Genomic DNA, 26,686 nt, shown 5'->3' with positions numbered 1-26,686 from the left:
TGCAGTCACTGAAGAAGGGTTTTCAGAATTGATTCAAGGATTTCAACAATCTGGAAATTCCGAACTGGGTAATTAATCCACTACTTTGCAAGGTGGAAGAGCAGGAAGAGAATTTGTAAGAAGAGATCATCAAAATTCAGAATGATGAAGCAAAAATGTTTTTCAAAAATGTCAGCTTTTGTGGTACGTGGCTACACTGTCATGCAAAGTTTCCTGGTCTTTGGAGAAGAGCTAAACTATTCATTGCATTTCCATCCGCTTTCCTTGTTGAAAGAGGCTTCAGTCCAGTGAACCACATACTGACAAAAAACAGAAACTGCTTGGTCATTGTTACATGTGGGGACTTGAGGCTTTTGGTGCCACAACTTGAACCAGATATTTCAACTCTTGGTAAAAGACATCAACCTCAACGATCACATTGATATCAAAGTTGTTGACAGCACACAGGTACTGTGTAAGCTAGGTTTAAAGACAAATAAAAATTTAAAGCAGAATCATATGGTAGACATGTTTTTACACTATGGGGGTACAAAAAATGTATTGTGCCTAAAAGGGGTGTTGGCAAGAATGAAGGTGCTTTAGGGGGACATTGGGCTAAAAATGGTTGGGAAACACTGGGTTAAAGGAAGTGTGAAGTGGCATTGGGAACACATGGAAATGATAAGTGCCTGTTCAATTTGGAAGCAATTTATGTTTTTTGGATATCAGTAAATTCCCTTTGTTTAGTACATAGTTTCAGTCTTGAAGATGTAAATTATTTTTTTCTTGGGTTTTTCAAATAGGAGGCATCTTCGCAGGGAAGTAAACCGAAAAATCAATAGTGAGTATAGTTTAGTTTAGACAGTTATTAAATTACTTAAATCATGTTTTAAAAATCTGCTGATGTATATGATTTCTTATTTCAGGATAGCTATGCAACTGTAGTGTATTAACAGTATTTGTTTTATTTTGGTCTACATTTGTTTACATTTGTGCTATTTGAAATGCATTTGTTTCATGGTTCTGTTGAACCAATGCATTTTGTGTTTACAGGTTCTATCATGATTCGTTTTGGTACATTGACTTCATGATAAACTGTAACCTTTTGAGAAGTCCGTCCATTTTTGCACTTGCATGAATAGATTCATTCTCTCATTAGTTTAAATTTTATTCACTAATATTGGTGTGTAATGAAAAGTTATTTCTCATTCAGACCCAGCTACCAGCAAAAACAGATATCATGAAGTTGTGATTATACGAGGAGGATGCAAAGAAAGCACTGGAATTGCCATTCAAGGGATCTCCACCTTCCTATACATCAATGTAATTTACAGTGGCCTGATGTGAACATTTACATATTCAGTACCTATGAAAAATGTCAGCAATATTGTACTCAGCTTTGAAAGCAATATTCCATTTGTACTGAATGTGTTTTATAATTGTAACTTGTGAATTTTGAGAGTTTTGTGTTGTGTAAATAGAAATAATAATCTCAAAACCTACACAAGTGGGGACAGTTTGGGTTCTTATAGAATTGTCCATTGTACTTGTTTACTTGCTAATTCTAATACAGCAATTGAAACCAAGCTTGTGTGTGTAAATAGAGTTAAAGCCAACTAGCCGTACTGGGTGATGATTATCCATTCCTGGATGCTGCAGGTGTTTTCCAGATAGTTTGATAGGTATTATTTTAAACAATGAGAAGCTACCTATAAATCCTGAAGCAAAAGCAAGAGAACCCTAGAAGCGGCAAGCAGATACAGCTGGCTATTCATTATTGACAGTGGAATCCATCCCACAAATTCTAGACCAACTAGTGTAACTCCTTTTAAAAATGTTATCAAAAAGTTATTGGGAATGAATTTTGAGTGGATAATAACTGCACAGCTTATATCTTTCCCTTTTCATGTACTAAAACATTGCCCCACGGGGCACTGTAGTTTTTAAAACTAATACTGCTTTGTCTCCAATAATGTCAGTCATCAATCACAATTGGTATGTTTGCAGATATCAGATTTTGTAGCAGATGAAAGTTTCATTGGATTTTTGTTTAGTAGGAAACTCTCAATCAGTTACCAACTGTGACACAATGCAACAGAACACATTTGTCAAGTGAATTCCTTGTGAAGCAATTCTTATGAACCAGCTTCTAACTGCTAGCTGAGTGAAAGCAGACCTGAAACATTATAATCTGTTCATTCAAAGTAATAAAGCTGCTCATGTTTGAATGACTGGTATTAAAGATAGTTATTAAATATTTGTGCTATTTATTGCACATGATAGATCAGCAAGGCAAAACAAGACCATCTGAGCTGAGAGCTTTTCTGTAATACTGATTTAATTCCTGGTGAGTTTGGATCAGAAAGAAGGGAGAAAGATTACTTTGTGTTGGTTATTTTGAACAAAAAGTTAAACCACATCTTTTGATCATATTTGACTTCTGCAACATGTTTATAAGGGAAGGGGTATGGGGGAATAGGAAAATCTGCTCCCTTGAAGTTTGATGTAGTTAAATCTTTTTCCATTTAAAAGTTCTATTTATGAAAGCTTCACTCATTTTCATTATCTATCACAATTTTCTGATTGGGTGTATTTTAGTGTTAAGAATTTATATAAAGAGCAATTGTCTCGTATTTTACTGTTCTCTGTTTATTGCCCAACGCTTTCAGTTTTTTATAATATGCATATAATATATACATTCAGTGAAGTAATTCTGATTATTAAAAGTCCTAATTTATCAGTGGTATAAACCACTTCAAAAGGAGCGTTAGCTTTAGAATTAGTTTTTAATTGTTCAAAACCCCTACCTTACGAAGAAAAAGGAGGAGCATTGAAATGGTTAAGACTTGTAAGCTTCAAATGTGTCATTTTAGTTTTGAACTGTAAAATTGTGCAAACAGAATGTCATTTTTTCCTTGTGTATTTGAAGATTCCCTATAACTTTTTGTTATCTGTGACCTCACATTTAGTGCAATCATAACAAATGATTTTTTTAATGCTGGCTCTTCTGTAAAATGTGCTTTTTCCATAAATAAATTATACAATCAATACAATTTTGTTTGTGTTGTGTCTATAGTTTTTGAATCGTGTAGCTTATCGTAAAGGAAAGACCCTTATGTAATAACACACTAATTATATATTATTTATGTTATTCCTATGTTATGTTACTAAGAAAGGAGCTATTATCTTCCATTGTCTGACAAGCTGTTCAGTTGATTTCTGTCACAAACCACTATTAGGAAAATAGTTACTGGTATTTTGACATTCCTTAATATTTTACATGCCTATTACAGGTGCATAGAATTTAAGTGTCTGGTTTGGGTGCTTTTGGACATCTAGGGGCAAATTACACCCAAAATTACACTGACTTTTATAAAGTAATTTACATTCCCAAGTTTCTGATCAAAATCAATTTCACATTTAAGATTTTTAAACATGTAAAATTCTTCCAACATATCTGTGACGATTATAGTATTGTCTTTGTTCCAATTTACTGATTTTCCTTGACATCTGACAAAGTAGTGTTCAGCACAACGCTTTACAATACCAGCGACCCGGATTCAATTCCTGCCGTTGCCTCTAAGGAGTTTGTACATTGTTCCCGTGACCGTGTGAGTTTCCTCCCACAGTTTAATCACCTACCGATTGGTAAATCAGTCAGTCATTGCAAATCGTCCTGTGATTGGGCTTGGATTAAGTCCGGTGGGGGGAATGATGGGTGGTGTGGCTAGAGGGGTCTATTCCGTGCTGTATCTCAGTAAATAAAAATACATTTTAAATACATTAGATGCCCCAGTGTTTTAAGAATGATTCCACTAGCTGTATGTTTGACCATAAAGCGATGTACGTTTGTACAATCTACTAAACTAGGAAAAGGTTGCATTTTCTTTTGAAAACTAAAGTGTCACCATTACATTTACTTAATGATAAATTATTTCCTTAATGCATTCAGAACCAACCTGAAAAACGTGTTTGTTCTGACTTTTCCTTGCTGCCAACTTGCATATTTGTAATATATCTTTGAAATTTAATGCATCCGGCCACCTGGGCACTTTTCATTTGGATTCCAGTCATTTGCCTAATTTGTTAGATGAAGGTCGATTTAAGATTCTGGTCAGTCTCCAAGTAGGAACCTGATGGAGTCAGAACTGTTATACTTGGTGGTAATGAGGGGTTGAAAATCAGGGATTTAAAAAGGGCTGGAACTGTAGACTCCAAAGGTGAGAAGTGGTGAGAGTCTATTGGATGGAGCTTTAGAGTACTAGCCTGAATGTGCTTAGTTATCAACTAACAATGTGATGCTAAATCCTAAAGTATTACAGGTATCCCAATCATTCAAAGCACTGTAACTGTAATCGACAGCTGCCATTGACCATAAGATGTAGGAGTAGAATTGGAAACCATTTGCCGCGTTGAGTCTGCCCCACCATTTCATGATGGCTGATGCATTTTCCCATTGCCCCAATCTCCTGCCTTCACCCCCTGTGTCCCTTCGTGCTCTGACTAATCAAGAATCTCTGCCTTCAATATACCCAATGACTTGGCCACAACGGCCATTTGTGGCAACAAATTCCACAAGTTCCTCATTCTCTAAAGAAATTCCTCTTCATCTCCAGTCTACAAAGGATGCCCCTAAATCCTGAGGAGGTGTCCTCTGGTCTCAGACTCCCCCACTATGGAAAACATCTTCTCCACTTGATGGTAATCCCAGTTTTGAGAATCAGGGATTTAAAATGAGCTGGAACTGCAGACTCCAAAGGTGGGATGGGGTGACAGAGCCTACTGGATGGAGTTTGAGTACTTGGTCTGAATGTGTTTGGTTATTAAATATCAGGTTGACGCCAAATCCCGAAGTGGTGCAGGTATCCCAAACACTTACTGATTCCACGGTAACTGTGGCTGTACCCCATACTGTCAACAGCTGCCATTGCTTTTTCATTTCTCTACCAAATCAACTTTGAGCAATAGAAGGTGCAGTTGTTGGAAAGGCAGAGGTCTGGTTAGATCCTTTGATCAATTATACATCAGCAAACATAGAAAGTTCGGCACCTGCACTAAAACTACTCTCTGCCAGACCTTGAAGCGTGCCATTTAAGGAACCATTTCTCACAGAGACCATTTTTCACAGTTGAAGATCTGTTGTAAAGTAAATTCTTGGAAAAGGACCGGAGTAAGTAAATATTTACTAAGTCGGAGCTTGTTCCTGCGTTAATCAGTAGTGGTCCCAAATGCTGGGTATGAAGCAATGTTGTGTTTGCCTTGCGGGTTTGTCAGATTTCACGGAATATTTGTTGAAATTGCATTCGCTGGAGCGTTCGGTGTGTGTGTGTGTGGTGGTGGTGGTGGGGAACGGTGGTGAAGAGTTAAACATTTTAAACACCCCATTCAGACCACTTGTACTTAATAAAGTTCATGTCTCCGTGCTACAAAAAAAGAATATAGAACATGCAAAAAGCTATTGCAAGATCTTAGAACCCAGAGCTTCCGGCGATCGGAAAAGGCGACGACGGCCTGGTGTTCCCGCCAAACAGCAGGGCGAGGGGCCGAATATCATCCAAAACAGTGAAGGGTTTGTGAGGAGGTGGGCTCCAAAATCACCCGCCATAAACCATCCGGTTTTCAGGCTCAGGGTGAATGTTGAACTGTACGAAGTGCTTGAAATAAATTTATTCACGCAAGTTCAGCACCGGGCATAGCCTGTTAATGGTATGCAGCGAGGGCGGGAGCACGGATGCTCCCCTGCAATATTAATACCACACACACCCTGCATCAAATCTTGTTGTTGTGCTCTTGTGTCAAGTATTTATATCGAATAGGGGGAAGCGGAATTCTTAAAATCTACGGTCGTCTTTAAATGCGGTCACATGGACCCATTTTTCGAAAAAAAATTCTCCGCGTCTTATCAGAATCAGGTTTAATATCTGTCGTGAAGTTTATTAACTCTGTGGCAGCAGTACAATGCAATACCTGATAAATATAGATTTTAAAAAAAACTAAATTACAGTAAATATATATATCAAACAGTTAAATTAAAAAAGTAGTGCAAAAGCAAACTTTAAAAAAGTAGTGAGTATAAGAGCTGGAAGAGGTTGTATAAGGCATTGGTGAGGCCGAATCTGGAGTATTGTGTTCAGTTTTGGTCACCAAATTACAGGAAGGATATAAATAAGGTTGAAAGAGTGCAGAGAAGGTTTACAAGGATGTTGCCGCGACTTGAGAAACTCAGTTACAGAGAAAGGTTGAATAGGTTAGGACTTTATTCCCTGAAGCGTAGAAGAATGAGGGGAGATTTGATAGAGGTATATAAAATTATGATGGGTATAGATAGAGTGAATGCAAGCAGGCTTTTTCCACTGAGGCAAGGGGAAAAAAAACCAGAGGACATGGATTAAGGGTGAGGGGGAAAAGTTTAAAGGGAACATTAGGGAGGGCTTCTTCACACAGAGAGTGGTGCGAGTGTGCAATGAGCTGCCAAACGAGGTGGAAAATGCGGGTTCTTTTTTAACATTTAAGAATAAATTGGACAGATACATGGATGGGAGGTGTATGGAGGGATATGGTCCGTGTGCAGGTCAGTGGGACTAGGCAGAAAATGGTTCTGCACAGCCAGGAAGGGCCAAAAGGCCTGTTTCTGTGCTGTAGTTTCTATGGTTTCTAGTGTTCATGGGTTCAATGTCCATTTAGAAATTGGATGGCAGAGGGGAAGAAGCTGTTCCTGAATCGCTGAGTATCTGCCTTCAGGCTCCTGTACCTCCTTCCTGATGATAGCAGTGAGAAGAGGGCATAATCTGGGTGGTGGGGGTCCTTAATGATAGATGCCGCCTTTCTGAAACATCGCTCCTTGAAGATGCCCCGGATGCTACGGAGGCCAGTGCCCGTGACGGAGCTGACTGACTTTACAATTCTCTGCAGCTTACTTCGATCCTGTGCCCCCTTCCCCACTACCCCCCCCCATACCAGATGGCGATGCAGTCTGTCAGAATGCTCTCCTCATCTGTAGAAGTTTTCGAGTGTTTTAGGTGACAAACTAAATTTCAAACTCCTAATGAAATAAAGCCGCTGTGTTGCTCTCTCCACGGCTGCATCGATATGTTGGAACCAGGTTAGATCCTCAGAGATCTTGATACCCAGGAATGTAAAAATTCTCGCTCTCTCCACTTCTGATCCCTTGCTTGTGTTCCCTCGTCCTACCCTTTCTGAAGTCCATAATTATTTAAACGGTTTGTCGGAGATAACGAGGGAAGGGGGGCCATTGGCAGGAGACAAACTTCTAGATTTATCAGCCGTGCGCCGCTCTTCACCATTTAAGTGTTCAGACTAGTAAACTGTGTTTTAAAGCGTTTGTTCCCTGCACCCTGACCAGTCTGGAGACTGGGATGCAACCACAGAGGAGAATCATTTAGTTAAAATATGGAAGTCAGTCAGTCCCCCTCTCCCCTCTCCCCCGTGAATAACGTGGATAGGCTGCACAGTAAAAGGCCAGGGTCTCCAAATATCTGAAAGACGGGTAGTGCCGCAAAGGGGAGACGAAGGCGAAATTGAAAATGCAAAAGAAAACGAGCAACGTTGCTGGAGTAATAAGTCAAATTCGGGCTGATCGAATCGGCAAAACTCACAGTTGCCGATTGCAGCTAAGTCACACTTAACCTCAGTGAAAATAATTAGTCAAACAACTGTATCGTCCCAACCCCTACAGAGAAAGTTTATTTGCTCCTGATGGGAATGGGAATGTTCCACTCAAATAAAATAATCTCCAGAAAGCTGAATAACTATGTAGTTCTGAGCAGTGTTGCTTCTGCTGCTATATCTTATGGTCTTATGGTCATGGTTTTTGCGAGACGGAGTCGCCCGCTTTCTAATTAGATCCCAACACGGTTGATTGCAATAACTGTCAACGGGAAAAAAATGTTAAAATATAAATTATTGAGAGAGGGAGAAAAGCGTAAAACCAATGGGCTTAAAAATAAAACGCATTCAGAAATCTTTATCGAGACTTCTATCGGTTGACAGAGGAGGTTGATGTAAGATCAGTCAATCGACTATTTTCCTGACCTTCAGCCTGTTTGAGTCTATCCGTCTTCCTGGCTGGATCATTCCCCCTATCTATAAACCGCGGCGGTCCAGAAGACGCTGGGGACTAAAACTTTATCAAAGGGTTCAATCTCAACGCATTTCCTGGAACTCGGTGTGTGTGTGTTTCACACGTGTCAGGCTGCGTTCCAGCCTCTGCGAGGGGTAGCATGTTAATACCTGGAGCCGGCCCCGCTCTCTGCCACACTGCAGCCCGATCTCCTGTAACCGCTCGCTCAACAAGATGAAGGGACTTCTCACTGGGCTGCTCCTTTCCGCCTTGATCCTAGTTCAGGTTAACGCGGTGCCTAATCTTAAAGCAAACCCTCCGGCAGGTAAGAACTACGTTCACTAAAAAAGTAGAATGTCGTCGGTTTCTTATGTACTTTATAGACTCAACATTAAGTATAGTAAATAACCAGTGTTTATGCTTTCTTCAAATTTGTGCTTAAAACTTTTCACCTTTTTTTGAAGAGATTTTTGCATCCACACCAGTACTGTACATTCCTGATGGTATTTCAATATTATGCTGGAATTATAAGTATGGAAATTTAAACATAGAAGAGTACAGCACAGGGACAGACCATTCAGCCCACAGTGTTGTGCAGTACTAGCTAAAATACAAATCAAAAACACCTAAACACTAATCACTTCTACCTATTCCTCCATATCCCTCCATTTTCCTTACATCCATGTGTCTATCCAAATGTCTCCTAAAAACATCTAATGTATTTACCTCTACCATCATACCAGGCATCCACCACTCTCTGAGTAAAAAACTTAGCCCTCACATCACTACACCTCCCCCCCCTCACCCACCTTTAATGCAAGCCTTCTGGTATTAAGCATTTCAGCCCTGGGAAACAGACACTCTCTGAAAACTCAATGCCTCTCATGATCTTGTAAACCTCTATCGGATCTCCCCTCAGCCTCCGCTGCTCCAGAGAAAACAACCCAAGTTTATCCAGTCTCTCATAATAGCACATGCCCTCTAAACCCAGGCAGCATCCTGGTAAACCTCTTCTGCACCCTCTCCAAAGCCTCAACATCCTTCCTACAGTGGGGTGACCAAAACTGTACTCAATGCTCCAGATGTGGGCAAACCAGAGTTTTAATAAGTTGCAACATAAACTCCTGACTTTTGAACTCAATGCCTCAAGCAATAAAAGCAAGCATACCATAAGGATTCTTAACCACCCTATCGACCTGTGTAAACACTTTCAAGGAGCTATGAACTCGTGTTGTCTTTTGTTCGAAGTCTTCAAATCATTCTTCATGCAGACTACACTTACTGACTAAGAGGTTTTAGTTGGAGTTAGTTGCAGATTCTTCCTCATGGTATCACTGTCACTTACTAAGACTTTAGCAGCTCCTTCAAGGTGTATTGTACTTGGCATCTAAACTCAAATAACTAGAACTATTCTAATACATAGAAATAAAAAATAATTTTAGTAAAACAGCAACTTGTCTGAGTTAAAGTGTTAAGAAAGTAGAGCTAACTTCCTGCAAGCCTATTAATAATGCCAAATCATTGAAGAAAATACTTACATACGATATGGATTAAAGATTGTAAACGTCAGATTTACAAGTTTAAAATATTCTAAGCAAATAGCCACCAATGTTCATAAAATGCTGAAGGAACTCCAGCATCTTGTATGCTTTGCTTGGATTTCCAACATCTGCTGATTTTCTCTTGTTTCTGATTGAGTCACCAATATGGTCACCCTGATATGAAACAGCAGAAGTTCCACGTGTCCATATTTGTACCATAATACACAAGTTACTCCTCTGTTTCAGTATAAGGTGCCACCTTTGAAATTACTAGTTTGATCATGTACAATGAGCAGGAAATGGAGAATTATCACTGGAACTGACCTTTGCGTGTCCACCACTTGATAGTTAGATAGACCGCAGCTTGTGACAACATTATCTTCTTTGCCTTGTAGCTATGTACTATTAACATAAAAGTTATGATTAACTATTGGATCTCAGCTACTCGTATCTTCAGTGTTCCCAATTACATTCTCAACTTTCACTTGGTTGGTTGTCTCATCCAAATGTTGCGAACGCCCATTAAAATCCATCTTTACTTTTAATATGGCTGGTTCCTACCAAGTTCCCAGATGTTTATCTGTGTTTTCTGTGGTTCTTGGTGCTTCACCGCTTCACAAAGAGCAGACCATTATGTCACTTTCCTCTCAGTTCGCGAATGATTTTGAGTTGATGGGCTTGGATGTGCAAAGCTGAACTTGATCTTTCTAAGATAAACTGTTGAAAGTAGTTTTCTTTGGAATTGGATATTGTTAGAGCGTTTTTTTAAGAGTTAGCACATTTGGCAAATAACTCCAGCGACTGACTTCAGACGCAAATATGAACTGTGGATGGAATCTAAAATGCAGCTCTGAATGATGGGTTCCTTAGAACCCGGAACCATAGTTAATTGGATGACCTGAAAATGCTGATTAAAACTTAATTCAGATGTCTGTGGTGTGGGTATGAAGTGCAAGGTGTGAAGTTTGTGTGTAGTTCATAGAAAATATTGTGGATGCATTGTAAATATGGAATTGTCATTTGATCTTTAGCACATAAAATGTCACGCCGTGTTGGGTCAGGCAGACCTTGTTCCTCTGAAGTTGGTCTCAACATAATGCCTTCTCTATCTCACTTTGTTGTCTCATAAAGAAACTGCTTCATATCTATTACTACTTCTCTCTGGTGACTTTGTTCACAGGTATCATGCTGTGTTCAACCCACCTCAGTAGAATTCTACGTTCATGATTGTGTCATTTTAAAACAGATTGCAAACACTGTACAATCTCTTGAAAAGTAAAGCCTGCTTTTTAACCCTGTTATTACCCTTGTTGTTGTCAAAGGTAATATTACTGCTGGTCCGTACAGTCCAGATGAGAGTCCATACAGTTGAAGCGGAGACACATTGGATTCAGTCTGGTCTGATCCAGCATTTGCAGATTTTCTCTTGTTTGTGATTGGACACATCTGCACTCTGTTAAAGTCACTTGTTGTATTTCTGTATTTTCTTTAATTCATCCTCCTCTGTTCAATTTCTTGAAGGCAAACCAAAGTCAATGCCATGGGTAGTGAATTAATGGCCTGTGCATCACCTGATGAAGCAAGTTCCATGTTTACTCAAAAACTGTGCTCGGTTGCGAGGGACGATCACGAATTATTCTCTGAGTACTTAAACTGAGAAAGTATAAGGTTTCCGACCCTAATGATGTCCACTGGTCCTTAATGAAAAGTCCGCAATCATACAGGATGAAGGCATTTTACTGGCATACTCTTTATATTCCTTCAGTATTAAAGCAAAAGGGCTGGCCTTGGCAACATTAGTGTTGTTTTGATAATATAAAGTATCACTTATGCTTCAGATACAGTTTTGGTGCATAAGTACTTCGCTGTTGCGCAAATTGCAAAGGCCAGCTTGTTCCATCAGTCTTAACTGTAATCTTTTATGCTCCTTCCATGTTCCCTTATTATATGGAAGGAGGCCGTTTCAGGCAATCGACTCCATGCCAGCTCAGAGCATCAGCTCCCCATTTCTTTCCCCCCACAAAACCATCCTGTATTGTAGGGTAATGTACCTAATTCACAGCCACCGACATGGAGTTGGGGTTCACGTTCAGAGGTTGGTCTGACATGATGACGTGATTAGGTGAAGTTTTGTACGGCGCGGTGTGTTCTGTGTTTGGAAAACAATGAAAGAGTTGTTATGGTTTCCCTTCAACTTAAAAAGCCTCTGCTGTTTTATTTGCGAAAGTCTCCACTATCAACTTCCCCGGAGTTTATCACTCACCTACACATTAGGGCTTGAATCACCCTACATCTCTTTACGATGTGGGAGGAAACTGGGGCACCCCTATGAAACCCACCCAGTGTAAACTCTCTACGGACAACACCGGAGATTAGGGTTGGACCCGGGATGCTGGAGCTTTGAGGCAGAAGACCTATCCAGCTGCACCACTGGGCCACCCCAAATTAATCACAGAAAGCATTGCTTCATTCAGAGTCCAATACTATGTAGGCTGCGGTGTTGGTTTGATGAATATGGATATGGCCCACTGCATATTTCTAGTACTTCCTGTGAATGTACCATGTGAGGAGAGGCTCAATCAAGGCTGTATTATTTGCCTCCGTGCTCACCGTTTAGACCCAGATGTTTAATCCAACTGTTAGGTGATCAAAAATTTAATAAAAAACAGGGCTGATGGAAATCTCATGAAATATTCCTGCAGAGATCTTGTTCAGAATTGGCAATACATCTGAAACCAAACCTTAAGAGGAGGGAAAAAAGATTAATATAGCAATAAAGGAAGAATTTTCTTACCAAAAAAAGTGGTAATAATACACCAATATTTCTCCAGAACATCAATCCAATAATAGAACATTATAAATCTCCATACTTTCACTTGTGAGTCCATCATTATGCATTATGAATAGTCACAGAATCATTGAGAAGAACATCACAGAAACAGGCCCTTCAGCCCATCTAGTCCATGCCAAAATCTCTATACCTTAATTTTACAGCCATGATATTTACATCTTTTAAATCTTCAAACTAATATGTGTATTTTTATTTTCTTAATTACATGTTATTGTACTCATGTTTTCTAATCATGTAATATTTTTCTCCCAATTCTTCAACAGCCTTTGTAAAAATCACAGGCTTAATGCTTAGAGAAAAGGACTATGCTTCAAGCAGTAAGATAAAAGCTGGAGGTGCCAGAAATGAGGAACAGGGAATCCATGTGTCTATGAAGCCACCAAGTGTTGGACTTCTGCGTCACACAATAAAAATAAAGTTTTATTTTTCTGCAGCCCGCCGGTGGTGTAGTGGCGTTCACACTGAACCTCAGGGCAAGTAGTCCCAGGTTTGGATCAGCCAGCTCCCTGCATGCTTTCCGTCCACGGTGGGTTGAACAAATAAAAATCCAAATGGAACGGCAAGTTTGCCGCCCGATGTGCCACAAGCCATGGAAAGGAACAATAACTCCTTATCCATATTTCTGTGACAAAGAGTACAAGAATCACAGCTAAAGTAGTGGAACCAACTAGTCCCTACAGAGCACAAATGTGGAATAATTGTGCACTTGTAGAGCGTCTGATGCAGTCTGATACTTTAACTTATCCGAGTACCACCAATGTTGCAAAGCGAGGTCCTTTTGCTTCTACACTGTAAATATTGCTTCAAAGAATATACCAATGGTTTACCTCAACCCTGTATTATGGTAGATCCTACACTGTGGTTAGAACACAAGCAACCACGCAATTACTCATTTTTTTTCATTTTTGAATCCCAGACCCTAGTAATTTTGCTGATACATTACTGATAATTTCCCCCAATTGTTGTCCGAACTAATGGAAAGTTGTAATTGGATTGAGGACAACATTCAAAACCAAATTTGAAAATAAAATGCATAGGACCACTGACAGAAATCAAACAAATTCTGCAAGGCCAAAGAACATATTATACAGAAAGATACTTGACTCCCAATTTTGTTTCCACCTACATTTTGCCCTTTTATTTTTACACCTTTCTTTATCTCCTTGTACAGGTCTTTGTCGAACTAAACCAACGGATCTGGTCTTCATCATTGACAGCTCGCGGAGCGTCCGCCCGAAAGAATTTGAACAGGTGAAAGTGTTTGTATCCAAGGTGATTGAATCCCTTGACATTGGCCCAAATGCCACCCGGGTTGGACTGGTCAACTATGCCAGTACGGTCAAGAACGAATTCAGCCTCAAAACACATCGCACCAAAGCCAGCCTCCTGCGAGCTGTTTCCCAGATCGAGCCCCTTTCTTCGGGCACCATGACCGGCTTAGCCATCCTATTTGCTACCAATGTTGCTTTCAGTGAGACTAACGGGGCACGGGTGAAACTCAATGATGCCAGCAAGGTAACCATTGAAACGTTTTTTAATGAAACTGTCTGAAACAATAATATTTTGATGACATTTGACTTAATTTTCTTTTTAGTGTAAAACTAAACTCATTTCTTTTAAACTAACTGGATTACGACTAGCAGGGCTTTCCATCTAGCCTGATCTTATTTGAGGGTTGAGTGGATTTTTCTAGTGTAAAGACCAGCAATAGGTTTTCATCATTCCGGGAATACTTCAGCATTCTCGTCAAATGGGCATCGGGTAAATCTGCTTAATCTTACATCTTTATGTGTACCTAGACTATTGGAAGTTTTAAGACCATAAAAGGAGCAGAAGTCGGCCATTCAGCTCATTTAGTCTGCTCCGCCATTTTATCATGAGCTGATCCATTCTCCCATTTAGTCCCACTCCCCTGCCTTCTCACCATAACCTTTGATGCCCTGGCTACTCAGATACCTATCAATCTCTGCCTTAAATACACCCAATGACTTGGCCTCCACTGCTGCCCATGGCAACAAATTCCATAGATTCACCACCCTCTGACTAAAAAAATTTCTTTGCATTTCTGTTCTGAAAGGGCGCCCTTCAATCCTTGTCATGCCTTCTCGTACTAGACTCCCCCATCATGGGAAACAACTTTGCCACATCCACTCTGACCATGCCTTTTAACATTCGAAATGTTTCTATGAGGTCTCCCCTCATTCTTCTAAACTCCAAGGAATACAGTCCAAGAGCGGACAAACGTTCCTCATATGTTAACCCTCTCATTCCCAGAATCATTCTAGTGAATCTTCTCTGTACCCTCTCCAACATCAGCACATCCTTTCTTAAATAAGGAGACCAAAACTGCCCACAGTACTCCAAGTGAGGTCTCACCAGCACCTTATAGAGCCTCAACATCACATCCCTGCTCCTATACCCTATTCCTCTAGAAATGAATGCCAACATTGCATTCGCCTTCTTCACTACTGACTCAACCCGGAGGTTAACTTTAAGGGTATCCTGTATAAGGACTCCCAAGTTCCATTGCATCTCAGAACTTTGAATTCTTTCCCCATTTAAATAATAGTCTGCCCGTTTATTTTTTCTGCCAAAGTGCATAACCATACACTTTCCAACATTATACTTCATTTGCCACTTCTCTGCCCATTCTTCCAATCTATCCAAGTCTCTCTGCAGACTCTCCATTTCTTCAGCACTACCGGCCCCTCCACCTATCTTCGTATCATCAGCAAACTTAGCCACAAAGCCATCTATTCCATAATCCAAATCGTTGATGTACAATGTAAAAAGAAGCGGCCCCAACACTGATCCCTGTGGAACACCACTGGTAACCGGCAGCCAACCAGAAAAGGATCCCTGTATTCCCACTCTCTGTTTCCTGCCAATCAGCCAACGCTCTATCCACATATGTAACTTTCCCATAATTCTATGGTTTCCCGTAAACCAGGGAACAAAGTGATATCAAATGTGCAACAAACTATTTGTTGGTTTTTGAAGTTTTTGAACATTTGAAGTTGCTTGGTTCCTTAAGGTGCAAGTAACCTTGCCTTGTACCAGCTTTGTTGGGCCTTGCTCAGATCATTTATCATTGGTACTCAATTCTAGTCATCTCTTCATTCTCCTCCTCTTGTGCAGAATTCTCAGAAAAGACTGTAGAGGTGCTGATGGCCATGTAAAGCTTCTGCTAGATCTTTCAAATGTAATACATGTTTGCGGGTTTATTGATAATTGCTCCCCTTCTCATCCAATACCCAATGTGGATTATCCAACAGTAATAACTAAATACCAGTGACTACAGGGACTCCTTTGTCTTGTATGTGTTACTGCCTGTTACGCCATTGGCATTTAGGGCAGCGATGAAGGTCCTCCGTCTCCATCACAACCTTTCTTCATCGTCTCAGTAGCTCCCTCTCAGTTTTCACTAATGTCAGTCTTGCAAGTCCTGGGTGAAGATTCAGGAGCACCGTCCCAGATGTAGAAGGATTCTCCATTGCTATCTAACCATATAACAATTACAGCACGGAAACGGGCGTCGGCCCTTCTAGTCCGTGTTGAACTCCTACTCTCACCTAGTCCCACCGACCTGCACTCGGTCCATAACCCTCCATTCCCTTCCTGTCCATATATCTATCCAATTTGGCTTTAAACGACAACATCGAACCTGCCTCAACCACTTCTGCTGGAAGCTCGTTCCACACAGCTACCACTCTCTGAGTAAAGAAGTTCCCCCTCATGTTACCTCTAAACTTTTGCCTTTTAACTCTCAGCTCATGTCCTCTTGTTTGAATCTCCCCCACCTATCTTCGTAATAGTTTTGTTTTACCAGTCAGGGTTGCTAGCCCAGAGCTGAACCCCTGAACCTGGAGGACCAGTGGACCACTCTTAGTCTGGACTCTACCCTTTGACCTGTTTGGCGTGGGTGACCCTACCAAGAACCTAGGCCTTGACTGCAGCCAACATAGCTCTCCGGGTCATTGAGGGACTCAAGCCTCCAAATCCCGACAAGGTTGTGGACCTCTTGGAGGTTTGTCCTATATGACAAGATAATTAAGATAATGACCCGGATCTGGGCCGTACCCTCCAAATATCCGGACCTGCCTCTCTGGGTTTTTTTGCACTACCTTACTTTCCATTTTTCTATTTTCTATTTATGATTTATAATTTAAATTTTTAGTATTTACTATCAATTTGTAATCCAGGGAGCAGGAAGTGCAGAATCAAATATCACTGTGATGATTGTATGTTCTAGTATCAATTGTTTGGTGACAATAAAGTATAAAATATAATTTCATTTCTATATCATCCCTAATTCAACCTCACTTCAGCCTCTGGAACACATGTTCATGCCAAGTACAGTATTACTTATATACTTGTTTATTCCAAAGCTCTTCTGACTAGAATTCCGCAGTGTGCAAGTTCTTTATTCAGTTTTGGCATGAAGCGATTTTCTTCAACTTCAGTTTTGTGATCCTTAACAAGTATAAAAATGAAAATTGACTTTCTTCTCTCATTTCAGCTTCCATGTAGCCAGTGTTAAAAGCAGGCAGTCACAGCTAGTAAGTGTAGAGTCTGACTTATTTTCCTCTGCTACGATGGCTCCATAGAACTAACCAAGTTAACATTTCCGTCTTTTTTTACAACCATAACCAAATGTGAGTAGATGAACAGAAATATAAATTAGAATGGTGGTGAATATTGGTAGCTCGGGTTGAGGCGTTTGATGTTGTGGTACTCGACATGCTTGCTCGTTAGCTTGCAGACGTTTCATCACCAGTGAAGGTCTCATTCTCAGTGTGCAGTTGTTAGGTTTTCTCTCTGGGAGTGGTATGTTTATATAGCACTCCCCATTCACTTGCCTCCAACCTGATTGACTACCCCTTCAGTTGACCCTTGAATTCTATTGGTTCACATTTCCTAACAGCCAAAGAAATGTGAGCCAATGGAACTCAAAGGTCATCTGAAGGGGTAGCCAATCAGGGCCGAGGCAAGTGAACGGAGGCCAACAACTGTGCACTGAGGATGTCACCTCCACTGGGGATGAAACGTCTGCAAGCTAATTGCCAGGCTCAGCGAACAGCTCAACATCTGAAAAATAAATTATTGTTGATGCTTAAAATCTGTAATAAAACAAGGAAGGGTCAAAAACACACACCAGGTTAGCCAGCATCTACGGTGAAGTGAACCACAGTTCAAGGTGATGGCTTTTCACCAGGACTCTTACAAAATAGCTTTTACCAGAAATTCAGGTTCTCTTCGCCAGTTTGCAATCTCTCTCTCTCTGGCTATCCATCCCATAGGATGATGATGGTTCCTTTCAGTAGAAAGGAACAGCATGTGCGTGAGTGGATTTTAGGTGAGTAGGGGGTCGCACAGGTCCAGACCCACCCTCTCGACATCCCCTCCCGGATCCAGCGGCATGGTGGGGTCCAAGACGGCTGGGGGAGGTTCTGTTGCAGTGAATGGCCAGACCAAGCTTCGATGCAAGGGATGCCCTTTCCCCGCTTCATGGCAAGTGTCTGCTAGATGGCCGTTGACCCTACGAGAGGGTTCATCCGCCCTTTGACAGGTCTTGTTTTTCGTCCTGCAGGGTGTCTAGCCACCCTCCTCACCAGGCAAGCCTGGTGGGGGGGCCGGTTTAGTCGCTGACCACCCGACCATGCGACATGGGTTGCACGGTACCAGCAGCACTCAGACCAGTGACCTGCAATATGTCCCGCTCTATCACGTCCTCAGAGTTGCCATTGTGTCGTGGAGTTTCCCTGAGAAATATTTTCTAAGAATTCTGGTTCTCATTTCACTTTAATCAAGCTTTGAAAGAAGGATCTCTTTCAAATGGTACAAAAAAACAAGCTGAAAGTAAAACAGAGTACAAAGAGGCTCCAGTCATAGTTCTAGAGGGGGACTGTCTGAATAGAGCATAATGTACGTGCTGTGTGAAATTGTTTGACAAGGTATGTCGACACAATATTGAATGAAGTTACAGTTACAGAAGGATTAGTGCTTTAAGGAAACATCATTTTAAAAAAATTACACCAAAGAATAAACGGCGTACATCTGAAGGCAGTTAATCTAGTATTTAATGGTACAGGAGATAGACAGTAGCAGATGGAAATGTAGGAAGGCAAGAAACTTCAACAAATCTTGCTTCTTTTGCTCAAATGCAACCAGCTAAACTCAGCCGCGTGGGCACCAGAGACAGGCTCCTGCTAGGAGTGTATTATTGGGAGGGTTATCCTGGGTTCATGGACTTTTTGCCTAGATTTATTTATCTACTGAGATACAGCACAGAATAGGCCCTTCAAGCCACACCCCCTCGGCAATCCCCCAATTTAACCCTCGCCTAATCTCGGGACGATTTACAACAACCAGTTAACCTACCAGCCGGTACGTCTTTGGACTGTGGGAGGAAACCGGAGCACCCGGAGGAAACCCACGCGGTCGCGGGGAGAACGGACAAACTCCTCACAGGCAGCGGCGGGAATTGAACCCTGGTCATTAGTACTGTAAAGCGTTGTGCTAACCACTATGCTACTGTGCTCCAAGGATAAAAGTCCTCAGAACAGCATAGTCACTGTCAAGTCTCGGCTGCTAGAGAAATAAGCAGAACTATTTCTAAAGTGAAACATTCTTTAGCGATAAGTAAGAATCCATGTCTTTATGTACTTAAACGTTGACTGCAGGCACAACTAACTGTGAATGGAATTTTACTATCACTAATGGGTAATAACACCTCAGAGTGTTCTGACAGCTGAGCAAACTGTAGAGAGTCAGGGAAAAGTACAGAACAAAAAAACAGGCCCTTCAGCCCATCTGGCCCATGTCCAGCCATTTACACTGTCTGCTCCCTTTGACCTGCACCCGGACCATAGCCCTCCACACCCCTATCATCCATGCACCTATCCAAACTTCGCTTAAACATTAAAACTGAGCTCGCGTACACCACTTGCACTGGCGGCTCATTCCACACTCTCGCAAACTTCTAAGCGAGGAAGTTTTGCCTCATGGTCCCCTTGAGCGTTTCACCTTCCACCCTTTACTGGCGACCTCTGGAGGTCGTCCCAACCAACCCCAGTGGAAAAAGAAAATCAAGTCACAAACAGGAGAAAAATCTGCGGACGCTGGAAATCCGAGTAACATACACAAGATGCTGGAGGAACTCAGCAGGCCAGGCAGCATCTAGGAAAAGAGTACAGCCGACGTTTCGGGCCAAAACCCTTCGGAAGGACAACCCGACTGTACTCTTTTCCTAGATGCTGAGTTCCTCCAGCATTTTCTGTGTGTTGCTCAGTGGAATGAGCTTGCTTGCATTTTCCTGTCTGTACCCCTCATAATTTTATATACCTCTATCAAACTCCTTCCAATCTTCAGTGTTCCAAGGAATAGATTCCTAACCTATTCAATCTTTCCTTATAACTCAGGTCTTATAACTCACTACTGAATTACTTGAACGGAGATGCTTCCTAATCCAGTTAGGATTTTCCTAACAAAAATAGGTTATGAAAGCAATATAAATGCCATTAAAGGAATTTGTCTCTTTACAACCCAACCTCAGTGCTCTAATGAAATTCAAAATTTTCTAAACTTGCTAACTTGCTAAAGTTAAAAAGAAATATGCGGCGGGTCAGCAGAATGTCCCTGGAGAGTGACATTTCCAGGTCGACAATATTCAGAATCTCTTCTGATGTGAAGTTTCATTCATATTCAACTGGACAGTTGTCACAAGACAGTGTTGGAAGCATGGTGTTGGGGATATGTATTGATAAAATCAATACCAATTTCAAACTGAGGAACTGGGTCTAAAGGAAGGGAGAGAAATTTAGAATCCCAAAGACTACAGTACTGTGCAGAAATCTTTGGTGAGTGTATGTATGTGTGTATATATATATATATATATATATATATATATATATATATAGAACTGTAGTAATTTTGGAATACTGGAGTGGGAAGCACCAGAGAGACATTCTGTAATGATCAATGAACCACTTGTTTGGAATCAAATGACCTTGCTTGGTGTCTCAGGGGTGTGTCTGCACCCCTTGCCTCTGGCACTTCTCTGCCACCTGTCCCACACCCCTCCCGCGGCACTCCACCCTCGCTATTCTCAACATCCTTTGTTCCCATCAGATTTACAGACTTGCTCTCTGCTCCACGTTGACAGATACAGGTAGTGTGCAAAAGTCTGAGGCAACCCAGCAATATATATTAAGACCTTTGCACAGTGCTGTCTGTGCAGGAAGAGAAAGTTAGGATGAAAAGCAGTGAAAAGGTAAGGTGTATAAGATTGGAAAGAAAAGGGATACATTATTAAACACTGGTTAAGAGTTGTCAGAGCAGCATATTGTGTAAGAAGAGGTAAACCAGTAGGTCAAAGATAAGGTTCTGGGAAAGAATTATTTATACAAAGGTGTGAGTCTTGATCCCAGTAGAAATGGATTCAGGGGAAAGAAAAATTACACAATGTGGGATATTTGTAATTAGGTAGGGGAAAAAACAGGATACAAATAGGAGAGAAACACCACTCTAAACCAAGGGTTTTCAACTTTTTTTTGTGCCACGGACCAATACCATTAAGCAAGCGGTCTGTGGACCACAGGTTGGGAACTCGGGCTCTAACTAGTAGTTAGTTAGTTACTGGCTTTTAGGGTAGCAATGAAGGTCCTCCATCTCTGTCTGTCCTTGGCCATCTTCTCGATTGAGCCCCTGGTGTGGTTCAGGGACCTCATTTCTGTGTCTATGGAACAGCGCCAAGTTGTCTTTGGTCTCCTGAGTTTCCTCTACCCTTCAGCAGTCCAATGAAGTTCTGTCTTGATGATGGAGTTGGCCTCTCTTCTCATCACGTGCCCAATCCATCTTCATTTCCTCATGACGATTATGGCCATGTCCTCTTGGTGACACTGAAGGAGTAGGGCGTGGTTGGAGATCTTTCTTGGCCAGAAAATAAAGAGGATCTTCTGAAGACTCATGGTGTGGAATGACAGCAGCTTGGCAAGGTCTCTCTCTGTCATGCGCCAGCATTCTGACCCGTACAAGTGTGGACAGAACACAGCTCAGGTACAGCTTCAAATCGTAGCATTGCGGTAAATGGATACCTATCAGGGAAAATAAAATTCTGAAGGTCAGAAAAGGACCTGTATGCTGTCATTTTTTTCTCTCTTGTGTTTAAATTATGAGAACACTCAGTCCTCTTTTATTGTCATTTAGAAATGCATACATGCATTAAGAAATGATACGATGCTTCTCCAGTGTGATATCACAGAAAACAAGACAGACCAAAGACTACACTGACAAAACCACATAATTATACCATATAGTTACAGCAGTGCAAAGCAATACCATAATTTGATGAAGAACAGTCCATAGGCACAGTAAAAAAAAAGTCTCAAAGTCCCCTAGTCAATCGACTCCCGAGTCCCCGATAGCAGGTGGCGAAAGGGAGAAACTCCCTGCCATAAACCTCCAGGCACCATCAACTTGCTGATACCTTGGAAGCAGCCGATCACAGCCGACACTGGGTCCATCTGTCCAAAAACTTCAAGCCTCCGAGTAGCCTCTCTGATACAGCCTCCCGAGCACCATCCTCTGCCGGACACCTTCGACCTCTCTCCAGCCGCTGAAACACGCAAAGCCAAGGATTTCGAGGCCTTCAGCTCCAGAGATTCCGGTTACCACACAGTAGCAGCAGTAGCAAAGCAGACATTTCAGAAGTTTTCCAGATGTTCCGCTATGTACTTATGTCTGTCTCCATCAAATCAGGATTGTGCACGGTCCCCTACTTGACAGATAACAGATATTCATCACCGGAGAGGCTGCGCGCGCTGTCGTCGCACCACCATCTTCTCCCAGAATTTAAAGTGATAACGAATAGCTGGGATAGGTCCACTAGATGTTTTGAGTCTTAGACAGATTTATAGTTTTATCATTTATTGTGAAATTGCTGTTGGAAGACAAAGACCACAATTTCTTTGAGATAGTTTTGGAACATCAAGATATCCTTGTGAATCTGTGGTTTGTGATGTTGATGGACAAGAAATTGTCATCAGTAACCACACACACAAAATGCTGGAGGAACTCAGCAGGTCAGGCAGCGTCAACGGAAATGAATAAACAGTTGACATTTTGAGCCGAGACCCTTCACCAGAACTGGAAAGGAACGGGGAATAAAAAGGTGGGGGAGGGTTAAGGAGGATAGCTGGAAGGTGATAGGTGAAGCCAGGTGGGGGGTGGGGGGAGGTCAAGGGCTGGAGAAGAAAGAACCTGATTTGGACAACAGCAGAAGAAAGGGGAGGACGAGGGGACCCAGGGGGAGTTGGTAGGCGGGTGAGAAGAAGTGGAATGTCAAAGTGAGGGATAAAGGAAGGGGGGAGGGAGGAAAGAAGATTTGTTCATCGGAAGGAGAAATAGATACTCATGCCATCAGATTGGAGGCTTCCCAGACGGAACACAAATGTTGCTCCTCCACCCTGCTAGTGGCCTCATCTTGGCAAAAGAGGAGACCATGGATCAACATGTTGGAATTGGAATTTTAAAAGTTTGGCCACCGGGAAGTCTCACTTGTGGCGAATGAAGCAGTAATTACGGTTTCATACATCAATTAAACTCATTTATATCCTGCGCAGGAAGGTCTAAATGCACAGAGAACATAGTTCATGTATCAGGCTGATGGTACCAGATGCTTTACAGTTGTGGAACAATTGTTATATTTCTATATCGGAGAACTTAAGATAATTTTACTTTTGAAGTGCATCAGATTAACCTGCTTTCATAAACTGAACCTTGAAAATTGTAAAAGCCAGATTAAAAATTTAGCAAATATTTGATTTTCAGGTGACTGTGGTAGAAATATGTAATAAAGCAGAAAATCTTATCTGTGCTCTCAGCAAGCCAGGCAGTGTATGTGGGAGAGAAACCAAGTTAATGTTTCCAGTCAGTGTTTTCTGATCAAGACCCCTGATTGAAAGCCATTGACCTAAATACATTAACTCTTTCCTTTGCCACAGATGCCGCAGGACATGCTGAGTATTCCAGTGTTTTCTGACTTTATTTCAGATTTCCGGCGTCTGCGGTATTTTGCCTCCAGTAAAGTGCCTTGATTCCTTTGGAGAAGGCTGCAAATACAGAAGGCAGAAGCTTAGAGACCACCTTCAGGGTTTTTACATGGAATTTCTAAACTGGCAGTAAAATTTAGAGTGTATAAGGACATAAAATAGTTGTCATTGCTGCTGCAAAATCAAGGACATTATAAAGGCTACACTTCCTTTCAATGCCCTCACATAGGCAGTACCTTTGGGGCCCTCTACTGGGCACTTGCATCACAACAACCAAATTGGTAGACTCAGTATGTTTTCCAAGTGTCCTCAAAGAGCATTAAGAATCAGATAGTGTACCTAATGTAATTACTTTGTGATTGAAAAATCTCCGGGAAAAATATTCTACCAAGGTGTAGTTACCCCACCTCACCAGCACTACATACGCATCACCTAGTGTCACTTTATGCACATACAATCCATCTATGTGTATAACAGTCGTGTTTTATAGGGTCGTTTTTATATTTGTATTTATAGTGGGTTTTTTTTGCTCTTTTATTGCTTTCTTTATGCTTACTGTGGTTTTTTTCGTGTTGCATCAAAGCCAGAGTAACAATCATTTCTTTCGCCTTTACACCCAAAGAAAGACAATAAGCAATCCTGAATCTGGATGTTATTTATTTATTTATTTACTGAGAAACAGTGTGGAATCGGCACTTCTAGCCCTTCGAGAGGCACCGCTCAGCAGTTCCCCTGATTTAATCCCAGCCTAATTATGGGAAAATTTACAATGACCAATTATCCTACTGACTGATACATCTTTGGACTGTGGGAGGAAACTGGAGCACCCGGAGGAAACCCACGTGGTCATGGGGAGAATGTACAAACTCCTTACAGGCAGCGACGGGAATTGAACCCTAGTTGCCTGTACTGTAAACCGTTATGCTAACCACTATGCTACCATGCCGCCCACCCCCACACACACACATTGAATCTACTAAGTTTTCAGTCTGGCTTTCACAGTTTTCAAATTTAGTTTTGTGAAAGGAGATTAATTCCGCGTTAGATTAGATTAGATTATGAGAACACTCAGTCCTCTTTTATTGTCATTTAGAAATGCATACATGCATTAAGAAATGATACAATGTTTCTCCGGAGTGATTTCACAGAAAACAGGACAAACCAAAGACTAACACTGACAGAACCACATAATTATAACATATAGTTACAGCAGTGCAAAGCAATACCGTAATTTGATGAAGAACAAACCATGGGCTCGGTAAAAAAAGTCTCAAAGTCCCCGAGTCAATCGACTCCTGAGTCCCCAATAGCAGGCGGCAAAAGGGAGAAACTCCCTGCCATAAACCTCCAGGCACCGTCAAGTTGCCGATGCCTTGGAAACAGCCGACTGCGGCCGATACTGAGTCCGTCCATCCGCAAACTTTGAGCCTCCAACCAGCCCCTCCGATACAGCCTCCCAAGAGCCATCCTCTGCCGAGCGCCTTCGATCTAGCCCCGGCCGCTGAAACACGCAAAGCCGAGGATTCGGGGCCTTCTGCTCCGGAGATTCCGGTTACCACACAGTAGCAGCGGCAGCGAAGCGGGCATTTCAGAAATTTTCCAGATGTTCCTCCGTACTGTCACGTCCATCTCCATCAAATCAGAATTGTGCACGGTCCCCTACTTGACAGATTACAGATATCATTCACCGGAGAGGCCGCGCGTGCTGCGTCACGTCGCCATCTTCTCCTCCATCTTCTTCTGCATGCTTCCAAAGTAAAGTTATATTAAGAACTCCAATATAGAAATACAACTGTGACACATTCAATTCGATTCAAGTTCAATTGTCATTCAACCATACATGAACACTCATGAATAGAGCCAAACGAGATAGTGTTACTCTGGGGTCAAGGTACAAAACGCAGTGCCAGCAGTCACACACAGCACAAAGCACACACAAGATAGCAAGCACAAATGGTGTCACAATCACAATCCCAAAACTCCACCAATCCACAGTCGACTACAATAGAGCCCATCTCCCGCCAAGCGAACACTGGGGGGGTAGCACCAATTCCAGCATGGACAACACACCACACCGCCTCCTGGTGGAGTGCACTGGCAACAACGGCCCCCTCCTAACCATATAGAATATCAGTAAAGTACAGCAATGCAGAATATACATGTATGTAGTCCGGGCTGGACGCCACACCATGCTGGCCCTACATCTGGTACAATCAGTCTGAAATATAAACTGTGTTCTTTGTGAGTCTCTTCCAAAGAACTGTATCCTTGCTGTTACCAGTTTTATTTCAAGTTAGACACTTTAGAATAGCATTGACTAAAGTTACAGCAATTATGACTTGATAACGGTAACAAATACTAACGTACAGTAACTGCTTTTCTGGTTTCACTTTATTCCCACACATAAACGGGTGATACGTGGGGAAGACCACCCACAAACTCAGTCCATTCATTTGCAATCAATGCAAGGAACGTGACCAGCTTTATGCCCATTCTGCCCTAAGGTTGCCATCATTGTGACCGACGGCCGCCCCCAGGACCGAGTGCAAGACGCTGCCAACCACGCCAAGCAGAAAGGCATTGAGATCTTTGCGATTGGTGTGGGCAAGGCAGAGATGAACTCCCTGCGTGAGATTGCCAGTGAACCCCTGGAAGACCATTTGGACTACGTGGAAAGCTACAGTGCCATAGAAAAACTTTCCAAAAAGTTTCAGGAAGCTCTTTGCGGTGAGTAAAACGGCAAAGAATATGTGAGATCTCAGCTCAGTAGGACAGACTGCTTCACCTTAATACTTGTGAGGTTATAACTCAGGGTCACAATTGTCAGTTAGTGCTTACACCAGTCTCGTACTAGTGCAATTCTTAAAAACAGTATTTTTATGTATTATCATCATCAACGTTATGTGCTGTGTCATATGACGTGGGCGATCATGGTCTTCTCACGACCATGGTTGTTCTTGGCAAATTCTATCAGAATCAGAATCAGGTTTATTATCACCAGAATATTGTTATAGAAATTTGTTAACTTAGCAGCAGTTCATTGCATACATAATATAGAAGAAGAGGAAAAAAAATAATAATTAAGAAATAAATAAACTGCAGTATATGTATGTTGAATAGACTAAAAATCGTAGAAAAACTGAAATAACATATATTTAAAAAGTGAGGTAGTGTTCACGGGTTC

General features: G+C 41.7%; 1 protein-coding gene across 1 annotated transcript in view; it reads left to right on the top strand.

The window, feature by feature from the left end:
• The first annotated feature begins 8,125 nt into the window (after positions 1 to 8,125).
• The window catches only part of matn1 (matrilin 1), a 36,874-nt gene continuing 18,313 nt past the window's right edge, over positions 8,126 to 26,686 (top strand). Inside the window, 4 exon segments of the mRNA XM_072246609.1 lie at positions 8,126 to 8,264; positions 8,267 to 8,384; positions 13,623 to 13,966; positions 26,007 to 26,229. Coding sequence (XP_072102710.1) covers positions 8,220 to 8,264; positions 8,267 to 8,384; positions 13,623 to 13,966; positions 26,007 to 26,229 — 730 coding nt within the window. The 5' untranslated portion in view covers positions 8,126 to 8,219.

The sequence above is a fragment of the Mobula birostris genome, chromosome 29, assembly GCF_030028105.1.
Source record: "Mobula birostris isolate sMobBir1 chromosome 29, sMobBir1.hap1, whole genome shotgun sequence".
Lineage (NCBI taxonomy): Eukaryota > Metazoa > Chordata > Chondrichthyes > Myliobatiformes > Myliobatidae > Mobula > Mobula birostris.
This window is presented reverse-complemented; position numbering and strand designations above follow the sequence as displayed.